Consider the following 18,325-nt stretch of genomic DNA (forward strand, 5'->3'; position numbering starts at 1 on the left):
TTTAAACATTCTGCCCCTTTTCCTCTCTCTTCTCTCATAATTCTCTTAGAATTTCTTCACTCTCATTCTTTTTTCCTTTTGTTCTTCTGATTGCGTTATTTCAAACGACCTGTCTTCAAGTTTGATGTTTCTTTCCAGTGCTTAAGTGTGATATTGAATTCCTCTCATGAACTTTTCAGTTATTATATTCTTCAGTTCCAAAATGTGTTTAGTTATTTTTAAAATTTTCTGTCTCTGTAGGTTTTCTAATTTTGTTCATGCCTCATTTTCTTGAGCCTGTAGAGCATCTTTATGATGGATATTTTGAATTGTTTGTCAGATAATTCATATACCTCTATTTCATTAGGATAATTTTCTGAAGATCTGTTTCTTTTATTTTTTGTCTGAGCCAGGTTTCCCTGTTTCTTCATGTTTCATAATTTTGTGCTGGGATCTGCACATATGGAAAAACAGCCACCTTTCCAAATCTTTATGGCCTTGCTTCGTACAGGAGAAGACTCTCACACATGAGCCCAGCTAAAGATCTGGGGGGCCTCTGAAACCTTTTCTGGCGGGATGTGACTTCTCTGGGCTTGCGTGTGCAATTTCTCAATTAGAGAGGCTTGATGGTTTTTTAGGCGCGCATAATCTTTTGCTCCCTCTGGTGCCTGTTTGTGGCACTGCAAGTTCTCTGGTGCTCCAGCAGCAGGGTGCCTTCGCTCTCTCTTGGAATCAGGGGCCACCAGGCATCCAGAGTATGCTGGCTCCCCACGAGGCGAGACAGATACCATTCCCTTGAGCAGCCCTGTGAAAAGCTGGCACACCAGAAGCAAGTTTTCCTCTTCTCCTTCCCTCCCGTGCCAAATTGCACTTCCTGCAGGATGCCACCCCTCCCTTTTCTCTGGTCTTTGCAGCATTCAGGCATCCGTGCTATGCCAGTTCTGTCAGTGCTCCAAATGAGGCATGTCAGAAACCCGTCCTTCAGGCAACCTTCCAAAGAGCTAGAACGCTGGAGGCACACTCCACTCCTGTGATTCCTTTCTGAAGGAAAAGTCAGGAGTTGGGCTGTTCTTGCCTGGCACCAAACTGTGGTAGCTTGGAAGAGGGGTTGACGTGGGGCAAGTGAAATTGCTCTTCTTATCCATTTCAGTGCAGCTGTTTTCAGCTTTGTGCTCCTTTGGGACTTTTTAACTGGATTCTGGAAATCTCATAAAGGTATTTTGGTCCGTATATCATTTTGAAAGTGGTGTTTCTGTGGTAGAATGAGTCCTAGGACGTACAGTTCTGCTGTGTTTGCTGATGTCGTTCTCCTCCCCGTACTTCTTTATGCTGCTGGTTTAGAAGTGAAATGACTTAAGAAACCCACCCACATGTTTATTGTGAACCTGTATGTTTGCCACTTTACAAAGAAAAACATTTTGAGGCCACGTTGAGTATAAATAATCTCATCTTCCCTTGATAAAGCTACATTCTGCTCCTTGCTAATTTTTCTTTTCCTGTCCTTGCAAAGTCTGGCTTTCTGGAATGCAGGGAAAGATGACCCTGGTAATAGGGATGTAGATTGACCTTTACATCTAAGTTTCCCATTTCTAGAGTACATGATGATGTATTATTTGAGACTAAAACACAAAAGGAAATGCTTAAACTTTCTATGTATGAAGTTCTGCAACCAAAATATGTCCATAACTATATTATCCTCTTTTTAAAAAGATGATAATGTCTGTTTTTAAATTCTTGGTAAATAGTAATCTAATCATTGCATAGACTCTCATATTGAAGGTTTAGGTGATGGCAGTAATGGTCACATTCATTATAATGGCAAATATGACACATTTTCTACACGTCTAGAGCCAGAATATAGAATAGAAATGTGCTGTCATAGTTATAAGTAGTTAACATAGACTCTGCGGTCAGAATGCCTGAGTTCATGTCCTAGTTCCACCACTCAGCTAGGTGATCAGCATCAGTTTATTTAACCTTATTTTTTCTTTTGTGCCTCAGTTTCCTCATGTATAAACTGGGTATGATACTAATAGCACCCACATCATGGGTTGTTATGTGAATTGAATGAGATGATTTATAGATAGATAAATAGACACAAAGTTTTTAGAACAGTGCCTGGAATTTAGGAGGTCCTGCCTGAATCATTGTTAGCTATTCTTAAGAGTAATTGTGGTGAGATGGCTCTTTTTAAGCATTAGATATCACATTAAGAAAAAAAGATGAAATGACCTTTCTACCTCATTGACAGAGTTGAAACTGTGGGACAGCCAGACAGAAGAGACAGTATAGGAGTGTGTGCAGAAAAACAGAACGGATATGACTCCCTGCAGCGGGATCAAGCAGTTTGCATTAGTACAAATGGTAAGAGGGAAATCACTGCCGTTCTCTTGGAAATCTATGATTCACTGTAGTAAGATTTGAATCAGTTTCAAGATCACACATTTATAGCAGAAGATGAAAAAGTTTAGGTCTTAATGGCATATCTATGTGGCTGCTATGTACCAGGCATTATTCTATACCCTTTAAAAATAATACATTATTTAATCCTTTTAACAGCTTTTTGAAGTGAGGAGTAGTAGTATATCCATTTTGTAGTTGATAAAAACAGCCACAGAGAGGTGAAGTAGCTGGCTTAAACTCACATAGTCTGGAGGTGATTGAGCTGGGATTTTCACCAGGTGGTTTACCCCTGGATTCGGTGTGCCTGGGTGATCGGAATTCAACATAGATTAGACAACATAAATTCGGCATAGATTAGGGAAACGGGGAGAGAGTTTACATCTGTAGTGTTCTTTGGTCCCTTACTTTGCAGTAATCACACTTTTAAAAATCACTACCAAGATGTATTAATATTTTACTGTGTGGGTCAAACAGTAGGTAGCACAAGATTCTTGTTTATTCCATGTGAAACAATCTTGTTGTTCCACAGGATGTAATTTTGTAAAGGAGTCAAGTTTCTTTTGATGCCATCCATATGGGAAACTCATGGTCTGTATTTCAAAAGAGTGGAACCCTGGACCAGAACTCTAAAATGTTATTAAAGCTTTAACTTCTTCTTCTGCCTTGGGGATGGGGGTTAATTAACATATTTAACTGCATTATCTTTGACCAGTTGGCATTCCAAAATGTTTTCTTTATCTGAATTAGGAAATTAGCTGTATTACCAATAATCTAGAATCTTGTTTCCGTTCTTAGTTATTGCTCACATATGAATGACTCTTTACCTTAACGTTTTAGGTGCAGTTTTTGTAAATGGAAAAGAAATGACTAATCAGTTGCCCGCAGTTACTTCTGGGTCCACTGTCACATTTGACATTGAAGCTGTGACTCTAGGATCCAGCAATAATAACGAAGGCGGAAACATCAAGCTTCGAGTAACTATTAGCTCAAATAACAGAGAAGTGGTGTTTGATTGGTTGCTCGATCAGTCTTGTGGTTCTCTTTACTTTGGATGCTCGTTTTTCTATCCTGGGTGGAAAGTGCTGGTATTCTAGATTTTCAGATGATTGGCTTTGGGTTTGCAGGGGTTTCACATAGCTTTCCTCAGCCCAGTTCAGTTGTCATTGGTTTAAAAAATCGTTAGATTCATCTCTCAGTTAAGTCATTGGAAACAGAAATTATTTACTGGATTTATTTTCCAGTATCTTAGCAATAAGAGGCGTGAATATTGTGGACAAAACAGTAATGCAGTCCATTTTATTTTTAGCATAGTGTTAATTGGAATATCACATCACGATAAAAATCAAATTGGCTTTTAAAAGTATGAGGAGATATAGACAGCCCTATGTACCTTTCCACTGTACTTCTTTTTAAAGTTGGCTGTAAGAAGACAAAAATGTAACGTAACATTTTTTTTTAATTAAATCTCTATCTTTTAAAGATCCAGGGCCATCCAAGACTTTAGAATGAAAAGGCAAGAATAGACCAGGTAGAATGTGCCACCATGTACGCTGTAATATACACTCTCTGGTGTGTTCTCCACAGGAGTGTTGAATATGCTCTTCATATTCAGGGATTTGTAAGCAGTATTGAATTTTATCTCATGTTCAGTAATCTTTAAGTCCCAAAAGCATGATAATTTTTGCATTTTTAAAAATTACTGAGCAAATATCTACAACAGGCAAAGTATTTTCTTTTGTTCTTTCCTTGCAGTTCAGTTCATGATAAAGGCTAGAGGGTTTTTACAGGGTAAAACTACTTATGGAAGTAGTCTGCACAGCCGTGTTAGCCATGTCCCACGTTTGAAATACGCACAGGTGCATATCCAGCCTCAGTGACGCGCATGTCGTTCTTCCTAGGGTCTGAGCTGCAGCCCAGTTTCATGTCAGTTTCATAAATGGTCTTTTAGTGGACCAAACAAATGTAGGGTAAATACTTGACCTATTTTTTGGAAAACTTAAATTTGTTTAAAATATTTATTTGAAGGACTTAGGATGTAAAAATGATTATCTTGCTATATAACAGCTTAAGATCTTTTTTCTTTAATGTGAATTTTTTTTTTTCATTTTTAATGGTAGAAAAGTGGAAAAGCAAGTTTGATATTTTTGTGAGATAATTTATTTGGGGATTCCAGTTCCCTATTAGACAATCATGACCTTTTCCCCTTGCCTTTTTATATTATAAGTAAGCTGTTTTTCACTTGCTTAGTGACTGTTAAGAAGATGTGCTAGAATGTAGATGCCTCGTCCAACTGTCTGAAACAAAATAAAAAACTAAAAGGTATATGTGTGTATTTTTTTTCTTTCATGAGATTTAATTAATTCAGATTTAATTTTTTAAGTAGAGGGAGAAAAGTCATCTTCACTTTTAAGTGGGAGGATCCATATATATATAAAATGAATAAGTTATATATACATATATAACATATATATTGGCAAGACTGTACTCCCTCCAAAGGGTCTTGGGGAGAATCCTTGTCTCTGGAAGCTTCTGGTGGCCGCAGGCATTCCTTGACTTGTTGCTGCATAACTCCAGTCTCTGTCTTCCCATGGCCTTTGGGCTTTGTTTTTAGCTGGGCCGCACAGCTTGTGGGATCTTAGTTCCCCAACCAGGGATTGAACCTTTGGCCGCGGCAGTCCTAGCTAACCCCTGGACCACCGGGGAATTCCCTCCTTTGGTCTCTTAAAAGGACACTTCTCTTGGATTTAGGACCCAGTCAGATAATCCAGGATCATCTCATCTCAGGGTCCTCAATTTATATCTTCAAAGACCCTTTTTCCAAATAAAATCACTATCACAGGTTCTGGTGTGGACATGTCTTTTTGTGGGCCACCACCATTCAACCCTGACGATGGTGTTTGGCTGGAGTGGAGTGGTGGTTGGCTGTAAGTTTCTGTCTTGCTAGGCTGCCCCTTTCCTGGTCCTTTGGCTACAGAGAGCAGGCTTTTGTTGGGGCTTTTTTGTCTGTGTCTGTTGGTATTTCCATGTTGCTGGCTTCTTCAGCCCCAAGTCTGAGATACATAAGACAAGAGAACCCTAGGAACGCACAGTACTGAGTTCCTTGAGTTTTGAGGTCCCTCGGCCATCTGTCAGAATCTTCTTATGTTTGTTTTATATTTTTTTCCAGGGTTTTTAGTTGTACTTAGCAGGAGGAATAGGGAAATTATGCTATTCCACCTTCTCAGAAGCATAAATTCTGAAGCTATATAATAGATTTTAATATCAAAACAAAAATAGAAGTAGAGGTGAAAGATAAATACATCTCTTATGAGGGGTTTTCCTGCAGAGGGAGCAGAGTAAGCATCTAGCTCCTGTGTTAAATATGAAGGATTTAGTTCAAGAAGTGAGATTTATTCAATTGAGAACAAACTATTGTGACAGCTGTGATTGACGGTCACACACCCATTTAGGTATCTCCTAAACTGGTTCAGAACTTTCCATACGTATGTAAATCAACCAGTGCCAGAATGGATAGTTTGCTCAGCTCATATCCACTGCTGCATTACTTGTTTCCTGTGTCCCATGCCTTCCTCCTTCGTGGATTATTCCTTTATTTTAGTGGAGCACTTCCTCCATTTCCTGAGAAAGGGTGCCCAAGAGGTAAATATTTTGAGAGGTAGAGGTCTGAAAATCTGTTTATTCTATCCTACATTTGACTGTGACTCATTAAGAATTCTAGGTTGGAGATCATTTCCCCTCAGAATTTGAATGCATTGCTCTGTTGTCACCTAGGATATAACCAAAAGTTGATGCCGTTCTGGTGCCCATTCGTTTGTAGGTTGTATGTTTTTTCTCTTTGGAAGACTGTGGTATCTTCTCTTTATTCTGTCTTCCTAGGTTGGTATAACACTCAGCTATATAGCTCATTTAACTGCTGACCCTATGGGTACATGAATTTCTGACACCTGCTTTAAACCCACTAGATTATAAATTCCTTGAGCTTTTGTATCTTCTGTAGCAATTATTCTCAATCCTGCTTGCACGTGAGAATTTCCTTGAGAGCTTTTAAAAATAGCAAAAATTCTGATTTAATTGGTACTAGTGGCGCTCACTTTTTTTTTTTTTAAAGAAATGAAATTATTGTATTATGAAGGCAGATTTGGGAATAACTGCTCCAAAGTAACCAAAAGTCCAGTCTCCATAGTAATTTTTTTTTGTAAATCCAAATTTTCTTTGAAAGACTATCCTTTATTCTGAAATTATCCTTCTTGCTCTTTTTGCACTATGTCCTTCTATAACATGAAAGTGACAGTAGATGTCAGGTTTGCTTGTTTTGTTCATAAATCTTATCTGACAAAAAGTCAAAAAAATTTTGAATGTATATTACTGGTCTATGAAATCCAGAAGTCTGGGATCTACTTACTACCCTACATTTCCTGATATATGGGCATCTGATAAATACTTTTGAACTAAGACCAGTACTTTTCTTTTTAAAAAACAAAAACCATATTCAGCAAAATAAAACTAATCTCTCACAAAAGCCTATCTCTCATGGAATTTCATGTTGATTAAATGAAAAGTGACCTTTCTATGTCACTTCTATTCATTAGTCTTACATAAGGCAATGTTAGAAAACTTGCAGTTTTGTAGAGAATTAGACTTTGTTAATGTAATCTCAGGAGACTTCTCCATGTTCTTAAAACAGCTTGTGGAAGAGGGAGCCAAGCATATGGTTTTTCTTTAGAGGTGAGAGCTGAGGATTGAAGTTGGCAAAACCATGTGGCCGTAGGGAAGGAAACAGTGATGGTAACCAAGAGCAGGTTACTGTGCTAGATCCCTTGTTGAAGGGGGCATTTTAATCCCATTTTACAGTTGAAGAAACAAACTCAGTGTCGTTAAGTAACTATGAATTTTGAAGCTGCAAAGGCACCAAAGTTGGCATTCAAATCCAAGGCTATCGACTATCAGTTCTTCTACCACGATACCCTCTGTCCACACTACCCGATGTCTCAGGGCACCAATTGGAGATTAGACACTTGGAAATACGGCTTACTAAAACATGAGTGAATGTCTCCCTCTCTGGAATTTAAGATTCACGAGGACAGGAACAATGTCTGGCTTATTCATCTTTGTATCCTCATGCTTAGCTTAAGGCAAAGGCCATAGCAAGCGCCCAGGAAGTATTTAATGAATAAGTAAGGCTCCTTAAGGCTAATTACCCACATGGCACCCTTGGTCCTTTCCCTACAGGGCTGCACAGAAGCTCCAGCCCCCCAAGTGAGAAATAGGGACGGATAGAGTCCGTTCGGAAGAAAATCTTAGTTGAGTTAGTGAAGAAGCTAAGATTTGTTGGACCCCTGTTACGTTCTAGGTACTTGCATTAGGTGATTCATAAATTTGTCTCAAAATATAAAAAGGTTTTATTCTGATAGCTGTATAACTTCACCCCTTCTCTGGAGTAATGAGCAATAAATCTAGCGAAGAGGTAAATGATTGTTTAGGGACAGGAGGAGAAAGAAGTGACTGTAGTTTTGATCCATGGGGACTGGGAGAATCCTTGAAACAGGATCTGAGTCTTATTCAACTTCTCATTCCCAGTGCTTGGGACAAGTGCTGGCACACATTCACAGATGATTGACAGAACGGCTGCTAGTGGTAGCATGCTACAAGAGCAGGTGGAAGCTATTTGGGTTCTGAAAAAGAATGGGGTAGCATGGACAGAAATATGATTCCAGGAGATGGTGCACCCGCAGGTAGCCCCTCGTTGAAGCTTTGCCATGTGGATAGGATGGTAGTCAGAAATGGGGAAAAGAGAACAGATGAAATACAGTAGTCCAGGAGATGTCCACCCTGTTCTCTAGAACCAACTTTATAACGTGATTCATCCGTGTGACACTTAAGTAGCAATCTTGTTTGCCTAAGAATGTACTTGAGTGAATTTTTACCTCTGTATAAAAATCAACCTTACACTTGTACAAATAGTACATAGGAATAGAATATGCTCCAGAAACTGGATTGTAGACTATGTATGGAGAACACCAGAATGCATGGTGTGTACCATGCTGTACTCTGGTATCTCACCTGGTTGGAGGGGAGACTGCATACATAAGAGATAAGACTGAAGACTTAGTGAATTCAGATCAGGGCGGAAGAGCATGATTTTTACGCTGTCAACAACTGGGAACCATCAGTGATCCGTTTTAATATGGTACTTGGTATAGTTAATAAAACCTCATGTATTTCTCCTTTTCTAAGATCAGCATACTATTTAGATTAACAAACAAAATATAAATTGAATGTTTAGAAACTATTTTTTGACAGTGAACTTCCCGTTTTACTTAATACAAATTTACTATGTTCCAATTCTGTGCTAACCACTTATCCATTATACCTGGTTCCCAGTGAGAAATCATCCCTCTTCTTGAACTCCCTTATCTATTTCTTTAGATTTTTAAAATATAAGAACTACAGAAAATAGGCAGTACATTATTTCAGAAATGGCACAGTGAAAAGCTGCCTTCCTATCTGTCCTTTCATCCAGCCGTCTTCTCTGAAAGCAGTTGCTTTTGTGTATCCTTTTAGTCATATTCTATAACCCAAGCAAAAATGGGCATATTTTTCAAATTTTTAAAAAATGGAACTTACATCTTGGCATTTGTTCCACATTGGTTCAAAACAAACCTTCCCGATCCCCTTTTTATGGCTGTATATTCCACTTATATGGATTATAACTTACTTAACCAGTCTCCTACTGATGACTTGTGTCTAATCTGCTCTTTTCAACAGTGGTCACAATTTGTCAGTTTACATGTGTTCCAGTTTATCTGTAGGATTAAATTCCTGAAGATGAAATTGTTGGGGCAAAGGTTAAATTAAATGCATTGTGATTTTAACGGGAAGTACCAAATTGCTCTCTCCAGAGGTTGTACAAATTTATTTTCCCACCAGAAATGTCCTGAGTACCCACTTCCCCATTTTTTACCAACAGTATTATTAGCAAGCTAAATCCATCTGTGTTCTTGATCTCATTCCTTCCTTTTTCTAGTAACTTGCATCTTTGGTCTCCTCTGTGTCTTCCTCAGTATACATGCTCAACCTTCCCATCCACTCTCCCCGGTCTCTTCCTTTGCCTGTTTCCGTCTTCCTATGGCCCTGTTTCCGTCTTCCTATGGCCCCGTTTTTTCACATCTTCATGATGAACTTCTCCAACTCATTTTCCATTTACTAAGCTCATTAAACCTGTTTTCTATCACTAAACTCCCTTGAAGGTGATATCGTACTCATTTTGTTACAGCACTACTGTTTTCTTTTTGAAACTCTCCTCCCTTGGCTTTGTCACTGCGTATTAGTTCATTTTCATTCCTTCACACCGAAACAGACACCACTCAGTGATTACTTCTTGGGCACTTCACGACGGGCAGTGTTCTAGTAGTTGGATATTTCACCTGGAGCACTACAACAGCATCCTAGCGATTCTCCCTCCGTAGAGCTTCTCCCCTCCCAAATTCTTGTAACCATGGCTCACCTATAACACACATGGGTTTGTGTCACGTCTGTGCAGTAAATCTCCAAATACTTCCTACTGCCTGAAATCCAGTCGCTTAGCATGGCATGTAAAGCCTTCAGTTCATGTGGCAAATGTCTGAACACCAACTAAGACCATGAGGCAGTACTAAGGCCAGTGAGACTGACTTAGCAGTCTAATGAAAGGGCAACACGTGCTTAAAAGAAACACACACGGTGACCTTTGGAGGCAGAGGGGTGCTCAGCTCAAAGAATACAATGCAACATGTATACAGGCAAGCTATTACTTGTAAATAAAGCAAGCACAGTGGAATTGTCAACACTTCTGTAAAGTTTCCCTCAACTCTTCTAATTTCAACAAACTATTGACCTCACAGAATGTAGTATACAATTTTATTATATATTGTTTTACTTTATCATTTGTATCCCACTCTTAAATCTATGGGCTTTTTGAAGGCCAAGATAAATTCTTTTTCATTCAAAAGAAAATGAAAAAACCAAAGATGGATTAACATTAGGTTAACTAATATTGACATTACTCTGGACTATAAATTTTAAAATATTTTTTATGTAATACCATAAATAACATACTAGTTGCAACTGATGTTACTAGAACTGAAAGCAGGATTTCACATTAATTTTTCTCTTAATTTCTTATTAGCTCTGACTGATGGGTGTTAATTTTTTTGGATCCTTACTATCCTAGCCAAGCCCAAATTTTTGTGCATGTATTGACAATGCATAATAATAAAAGACAAAAACAAAACAGAATACAGCTTTTATATTATTGAACTTTATGTACAAAATCATTTGATTTCAAATAAACATTTAATGTAAAAACAAACGTTCTTTTAAACTGATTTTTTTTTTTTTACATCTACTGTACCATTCAAATGCTTTATCATCTTACATGATTTCTTCAAAATCTCTTAACAAGGGTACATATAGAAAAGAATTTTTTTTTTTTTATAAATAGAAACAAAGGGATTTTTTCAGCTTTTATTATAAGATGACATAAAAAGTTTACTCAACAGAAGTAATTTCATTACTATTTGGGGGAGGGAATCACCAACTTTTTGTGCAAACAATGCTAGCCTTCTTTTAAGCATTTAAGAGCATAACTGCTTAAGAAATGACATAAGCAATAATTCTACACCTACATCTCCCCTAAAATAATCTATTTTTTTTTCTTTTTACATATGTGCACAGCTTTAGCAAATTAAAGCCCGAGAAAAATGCTCGAAATCCACTATCCAGAGGCATAATCAGAGTTTACTGTAACTCAGCATTTGGAGAGCTTACCAATCAAGGAGTCTGTAATGAAAGCTGCAGTTTCCCTCTTTCCTATTTTTTTTTAAACACAAAAATCAATGACTAAGAACTTAATACTGGATGACAAATCACATCCACACTATTAGTTAAATAGCCTCACAGTTAAACACATCTCAAAGACCAATCAAATCAGTATTTACATTTTATAAATTTCTGAAGACACCATTAGAAAGCTTATATATCCCTTCATTAAACAAAATAGGGAACTGCATCTGATGGTGGTGGAATGAAATAAAAAAATTAAAAATACCTGTATTTACAGCAGCATTGATCCTTTATAAATAAAGAATATGAAAATGCATTTATCTTTAAGGATAATAAAAAATTGAGGTGATGTTACTCAACCACAGTGCTTGGAGTTGGACCAAAAACTCTATTGGTGCTTGTTAATGTGCCAGTAGTGAAACCACTTTCTGTTGGAGAAAATCCAACTGCAAATATGTGCATAAGACACATATAACACAGGGCAAAATTGCTCAAAATGATTCAAGTCAGCTTATCTGTATTGGATATTCTAATCGTGAAATACATTACGAAGACATCCTTGTGAAGAAAAAAAAAAAAGTTATTATCATTTTCTGGTTCATTTTTATAGAACATTTCCTCCCTCAAAAGTGGCATCTTAAAAATCTCAAACTCATTCTTCCCTTGGTTTACAATCCTAATGAAGAGATATGGACAGCTGAATTTTCGATGTGATTACCTAATTGGGAAAGAAAAACAAGAAACAAAAAAAACCAGCAAAATGTTCAAGTTTAAAAAAATATACTGGGTGAGCAATGCACCAAAATTATCCACATAAAAACAAATGGATGGTCAGTAACCTTATAAGCCAACATGACATTTCACCATCGACAATGTGAAAAATTAACATGCTCTCAAACAGGCATAAGATGAAGAAGTGCTATTTTTAAATTGTAAAATGAACTTACATCATGTAAAATATCTTATGTCGTAATTTTTCATTCCAAATTGACAAATGATTTCAAAATCAAGGATCAAGGTTTGACTGCAAATAGGAATAATGCAACATAATTTCACAAAAATCTTCAATTTCTAAAAAAGGGAATCACATTCCAATTTTCCCTCCCCAAGAAAATGTCTCACAATTACAAAGTAGAAAAACAGCCAGTCACAACTGCAAAAAAAATTATAATTTAAATATATGAAATAATTTCTAGATTATCAAGTCAATATATTTCATAAGACAATTGTTAAAGTTAAAAATACTTTCTTTGAAGTATTGCTTTTCATGCTCAAACTTGAGAATGTTTTAATGACATCAATAAAACTGATATACATGTAATGCTGCATAATGAAGTGAAATAGAACCCTGATAAAAATATCCTTGTTGAAATCATTTACTTCATCTGACAGTGCCTGTTTGGAACTTATGATTAAAAACAAAAACAAGACTCTTCCTAGAGGCTGAATTCCCTAGAATGAAATTTCAGTGTTTGTCCATAACATGGGGTTAGGCCTTTTCTTTTCAGAGTTTTTGTTTTTTGCTCTGTTTTGAAACCCCTGAGACACCATCTGTTTCCAAAGCTTTCTCTTTTGAGTTAATTTCACTAAATCCATTTGCTGTCCCATTTTGTTCTTCAGTGATTTCTTCATTTGCAGGGGAAGCAGATTCTCCTTTTTCTAATTTTTGTTGCATTTCACGGAGCTTGGTAACAGCTTTATCTATTGACATTATGCTAATAAGGTTAAAGTCATGCATGCTGACTAGATGAAGCATGAAGTTTCGACATAAATTCTTCTTAATTATTTTCTGTCCATAGTTTTCTACAAACAGCATACAGGCATGATTCATTTGATTGTCAGCAATAAACCTATTTAATAAAAACAACACAAAACATCAATAGCAATACAAAGCATTTCTGTCAAATGCCACAGTGATAACCATTATAGAACATTAAGACTATATCCAAATCCAGTTAAGTGATGACTTAACAAGTAGTAAAACTATAGTGAACCTGAGATTCAATCAACTGAATGAGCTTACAGTTTTAGAAATTTAAACAAATTTAATTTAACCAGAGCTTAAATAGATGTCATTTCTGTTTTTCCTAACGAAATTAGGAAGTTAGCAGTTAAAAGTATAAAACATTTTCTCTTGCCAGCACCACTTTCATTAAGTATATAATACTAACTATTCTCTCAGTTTCCTATTTCAGAAGCAGTGTTTCCTCTACATTTTCAGTTCATGGTAAACCTCTGAAAAGATGAAGATGTCACAACAAATGTGGTACAGTGTGATTGTTTTGGTGGAAAGCAATGAATAAAATTTGAGAGAAGCAAATTAAACCAAATAGGAGAAGGCTGCTCAGTTACCCACTGAAACTGAGACTCTAACAGAGCCTGTAAAAGCCTGCCTGCAGATCTATAAAATCCAGATAGTTTACCAAATACCTGCCAGTCTGTAATGCCAGTGTATCATGAACCCAGTAGTTGTTATGCTAACAGATTTGGATCAGGAATTAAAACAGAACTCAATTAAGTAATCTAAAATTCTACCTTGAAACTGGCATATCAGGACAAAAGGAAAAACATAGATTTCAGGCAAGCCTCCATATACATACTTTACTCATAACTGCGTTTTAGTGACTAGACCAGGGATCAGGCAAACATTTTCTGTAAAAGGCTAGATAGTAAATATTTTAGGCTTTGCAAGCCATATGTGATCTCTGTTGTCTTCCTCTTTTTAATTTTTTACGACCCACTAAAAATGTGAAGACTACTCTTTAGCTCAAGGCAGTTTACAAAAAAAAAGGCTATAGGCCATGCACCCAGACATCTGGACTAGAAGTTATGTACCAACTCTTCACTCCCCAAGAGTAAGGAAACAAAAGTGCCCCCTCCCACTTATTTAACTATAAATGAAAAAACCTTACATGCTTGTGCCATACAAGAAAGCCTTATATGAGGATCTAATACTAATGAAGGTAGAGAAGAAAAACATATGTACTGACAGGTAAATAGTTCACATAGGGAAGGAAGCAGATCTGCAGGAAAAACAATGCTTCAGCTACAAAGGCACGAGAAATAAGGATTGTTCTACCTTGAGCTTTATGAAATGGTAATAAGAAATCAGAAAAGCTGCTTATATTTTATTCTGAATAATTAAGCAATTTTTAAAAATTGTGGCAATAAGTGTGATAAATAGTTCCAGGAATTCCAGGTGTGTAGCACATGGCATATTATTTATGTATCCCTTAGCAATAAAAGGAATAAAAATTGGATTATTATTTAAAAAAAAAAAAGGACACATTAAATAAAAACCTGCTGTTAGATGGAGCTAGCACCTTCCTTAAACATTCTTTGAGGATAACCATTTTTCTTTATAATAGTTGAATTAGGATATTTAGGACAAATTATATCTAAATTAACAGAATTTTAAGTAAGATTCTAACAGATTTATAGAATGTGAAGCAACAAAAAGAACGTAAAGGAAGTGGAATATTTGAATTTAGAAATACCCTACCCATGCTTCATGACATGGAGATTCCAGAGTTTCATCACTTCTTTCTCTCCTTCATTAACATCAGAAAATTCCTCAATTTGCTTTAAAAAAAAAGAAAAAAGAGAAAAAGAATAAATATCTATTAGATACAGAATAAGTATAATTGGTATTTCTAAGAAAAAATTGTGAGAATGTCAAAAATAGAAGTTTTTGCAACTAAAAATACCACAACTTATTTATATAGTAAAGTGGCAGTGTTTCTTAAAATCATCTATTTAGGTAGTAACTTTAAAAGGGAAATTCTAAGTTATGACAATAGTTACCTTTAAATAAAATGAAAAAACACAATACAGAAGCACAAGAAGAAAATCTGTATTTCCTTTAGTTGGTTACTGTTAAAATGACACAATTATAAAAATTGTAGATTCCTGAATTCCTTAATTTAGAAAAAGCTCCTTTACACTAAATCAAAATATAATTCATATTAAACAATTATTAGTTTTCAAACAAAAATCATTTAAATCATAAAATTCTAAAGTCATTGTCAATGATAATGATGATGATAACAGCAACAACAATAATAATAATTACAGTAATGGTTTTTTCTCTTAGCCATTCAGGATCTTTTTCATCTTCACTATCTACTTCCATTTCTTGTGGACGGAGAGGTAAACAAGTATCACTATGGAAATACAGGCGATTGTGTCCACTACTGTATGTTCGTTGCTGTTCCACTTCTCCATCTTCGGATTCAAGAAATTCAGACATGCTTGCTTTTGTTCGTTTTGGCCTAATGAAAAGAAATGTTGATGTAATGTTAAGTAACACAGAGAAGGCTCACAGCCCCCAAATAGAGTACGTTCTATTCCTACAGGTTTCTACCTAGGTATGCACACACAAACTTCCACTGGGAGACACTTTAATCCCCCTATAACCACTAGAGCAGTAGCAACATTAACAACACAGGAAAAAGCTGTAAGGAGGAAGTGAGAAAACCTCTGTAGAAACAGGAGCCAAGGGAGGGTTATACAGCAGTATACCACCCCAGAGACTTAGCTAATACTGAAATAAGGATTCCCACCTAAATGTAGCTTTGTCTGGCTTCCCTTTATTCCTCCAACATCATCAACAGAAGTCAGAATAAATTTTTGTTGTATGACCTTTTTACCTACCTGCACACAAGAATGTGTGTGATAGGTGTTCTCTTTACTGGTCCATTGCGACTAAAAGCAAATCCAGGTTGGCGATGAATATCCTGAGGATTTCCTGCATAGGAGCCATCATAACACTCGTTGATAGAAACATCTATCCTAGCACCTTTTGGATGATACTGTAACAAAAATGGCAAGGTGTTTAGGAAAAGAAAATATTAATTATCCTAACTTAAATACCTATCCTTCCAACTTAATTAACTAAAAAGTACTTGGGGTTCTTAATGTTTCAAAAACTAAAATACGCTAGGCATACCAGCATGGTGAACAGGAAGTCAGAAGACCTGGAGTCAGAAAGATCTGTGTTAAAATCCTGGCTGTGCCATTTATTGGCTTGGTAACTTCGTACAAATGATTTCTTGACTGAGCAAGGATAAGGAAATTACTGCTTAATTCAGAGCTGGTGTGAGGATTATGTGAGTCATTATAGGTGTACTGTGCAAATATACATAAACTCTGAATCATTCACTGTTAATTCATGCATAAGCAATCCGTCAGTGTAGAGATTTTGGTATTTTGCACAAAGTACAATTTCTGAAAGTCAAATTGTATTATAATGTATAATATATTATGAGTGAGAAAAGATGAAAGTCACTCACCACATAGTTGAAGATAAACCTGCTATGGCAGAGTTTAAGATGTTTGAGCAAGCTGTAGAGTTTGCGGCAGTTCAGAGTGCACCAAGGGCAATGCAGGTCATCTCTTGCTTCAGTTTGCTGTCTTGTGTTGTTGTTATAAAGGAACTTTAAAAATAACAGAAAACAAAAAGAAGAACAGCAAATCTCCACCTTACATATCTCAAGATATTTTGTTTCCATATTACCTTTAAAAATAGTTAAAACAGTTTACAAGGAAAATCAAGTCAGAGGCATTCTTTTTATTTAAATATGCCAAAATATTTCAGATATAACATGCAAAACAAAGGCATCTCGTGATTACTTAAAAAAGAAGGGTCAGCTATGTTTACCTGATAAAATATTCTTAATTTTTGTCGGTTTTCATTTGAAGTATCTTTTTCTTTTCTTGTTTGCAGATCTGTAGTCAACGATTCTTTAACAGCTGAAAACATATACTTTTATATTTAATAAAAATACTTGCTTCTTAAAAGTGAAGTAATATATCTTGTGAAAATAATTAAACAATAAAGGTTTCACAAAATTCTTCTTGTGGTATTTAATACAATGTTTGTTCTCACCCTCAACTGATGTTCAGGGGAACAATTCCCTTAATCAGCAACCCTAATCAGACAGTAAGGTCTTTATTGGCAGGAGCCATTTTTTTTCCTTTATAAACCACCTATAATGTCCTAAAACATTCTAAAAATAACCCCAAGTAATTATATGTAGTCACTGTAATGCTTTCAGCACTTTGAGGTCAGAGTATAGTTTTGATTGGACTTTGTATTCCCAGTGCACAGCAGTGAGCAGATATCCACTAAATGTTGGTTTAACAGAAATTAAATTAAAGTGATTGCACTAATATCATTCCAAATCCAAAAGATAATCATTTGTTAATAATTCTGGTATATTACTTTACTGACTTAAAAATAAAAATTATTTCCCCTGACATAAGTAATCATTTCATATGTACAATTTTGTATAAAACTCTTCTTCTCAGTTTCTTTGAAACTGTTTTATCTACTTGGCCACAGAATTCTTTGAGAAGTGCCCAGACAACAATTTACTTGGGAAATCTTTCCTCTGACATGGGTCATTTCTTTTATCTCTTGAATCTGACTCTTACAGTGACCTGCACACAATTAATGGACATGAGTGGTATATGTCAAAGACAGCTGTCTTAAGCCTTCTGCCTTCTTAAACAGTCTTAGATAAAAACATACGGATGCTCTCAGGTCAAGGACAGTGTTCTTATCACGCAGATAAACAAAATGAAAGAATACTGCAACCTGGGCCTTAACTCAGCAGAGCTAACTGCTACAATTTGTAAATGTTTTTCCTCTTAAAAATTTACTGCAAAATTTAACCTGGTAAAATTCAGGTTATGATGATCCTTTCCCAGCCCTAAAATTGTACAAACACTCTGAAATAATGAAGTCAGTTCCATAACATAAACAAATTTTTATATGAATTTTTAAAAGCATACAGTTCCAAAGCCCTTTAAAGCTGCAATTCCAACATCTAAAAAGCTCTGAAAAACAATAATTTTCTCATGAGTTTGAGACAAATTTATTTAACGGAAAAACCCTAAACGGACATAAGGCTATCTATAAACCTCATTTGGAGGTGTTATATAGTATACGGCATATATCCTATATACTATACCACAATTCTAAAATTAAAAAAACCAAAAATCCCCCAAAATTCCCACATACATCTGGCACAAAGGTTTTGAATAAAGGACTAATAATAGGGAACCCTAATTTACTCATAATATGCCTAATAAGTCAAATAATATTTCCCAAAGATTACTG

At 35.9% G+C, this 18,325-nt stretch overlaps 2 protein-coding genes across 5 annotated transcripts in view; one reads left to right on the forward strand and one right to left on the reverse strand.

Moving 5' to 3' along the window:
• Positions 1-18,325, forward strand: part of CRLF3 (cytokine receptor like factor 3) — a 59,601-nt gene that overhangs the window by 32,544 nt on the left and 8,732 nt on the right. Inside the window, exons 7-8 of one of the 3 annotated variants that reach the window (XM_082371301.1) lie at positions 2,231-2,343; positions 3,220-4,704. In XM_082371301.1, coding sequence (XP_082227427.1) covers positions 2,231-2,343; positions 3,220-3,476 — 370 coding nt within the window. In that variant the 3' untranslated portion in view covers positions 3,477-4,704. The other 2 variants (XM_082371300.1, XM_082371299.1) reach the window with 2 other exon arrangements.
• SUZ12 (SUZ12 polycomb repressive complex 2 subunit) overlaps positions 10,871-18,325 on the reverse strand; it is a 38,204-nt gene continuing 30,749 nt past the window's right edge. For both annotated transcript variants that reach the window (XM_082371282.1, XM_082371281.1), the window contains 6 exons: positions 16,862-16,953; positions 16,494-16,637; positions 15,856-16,013; positions 15,275-15,473; positions 14,705-14,784; positions 10,871-13,052 (listed from right to left, as the gene is read on the reverse strand). In XM_082371282.1, the coding sequence (XP_082227408.1) occupies positions 12,707-13,052; positions 14,705-14,784; positions 15,275-15,473; positions 15,856-16,013; positions 16,494-16,637; positions 16,862-16,953 (1,019 nt within the window). In that variant the 3' untranslated portion in view covers positions 10,871-12,706. The remainder of the gene's footprint in view (positions 13,053-14,704; positions 14,785-15,274; positions 15,474-15,855; positions 16,014-16,493; positions 16,638-16,861; positions 16,954-18,325) is intronic.

Source organism: Balaenoptera borealis, assembly GCF_965194805.1.
Source record: "Balaenoptera borealis genome assembly, chromosome: 20".
NCBI lineage: Eukaryota > Metazoa > Chordata > Mammalia > Artiodactyla > Balaenopteridae > Balaenoptera > Balaenoptera borealis.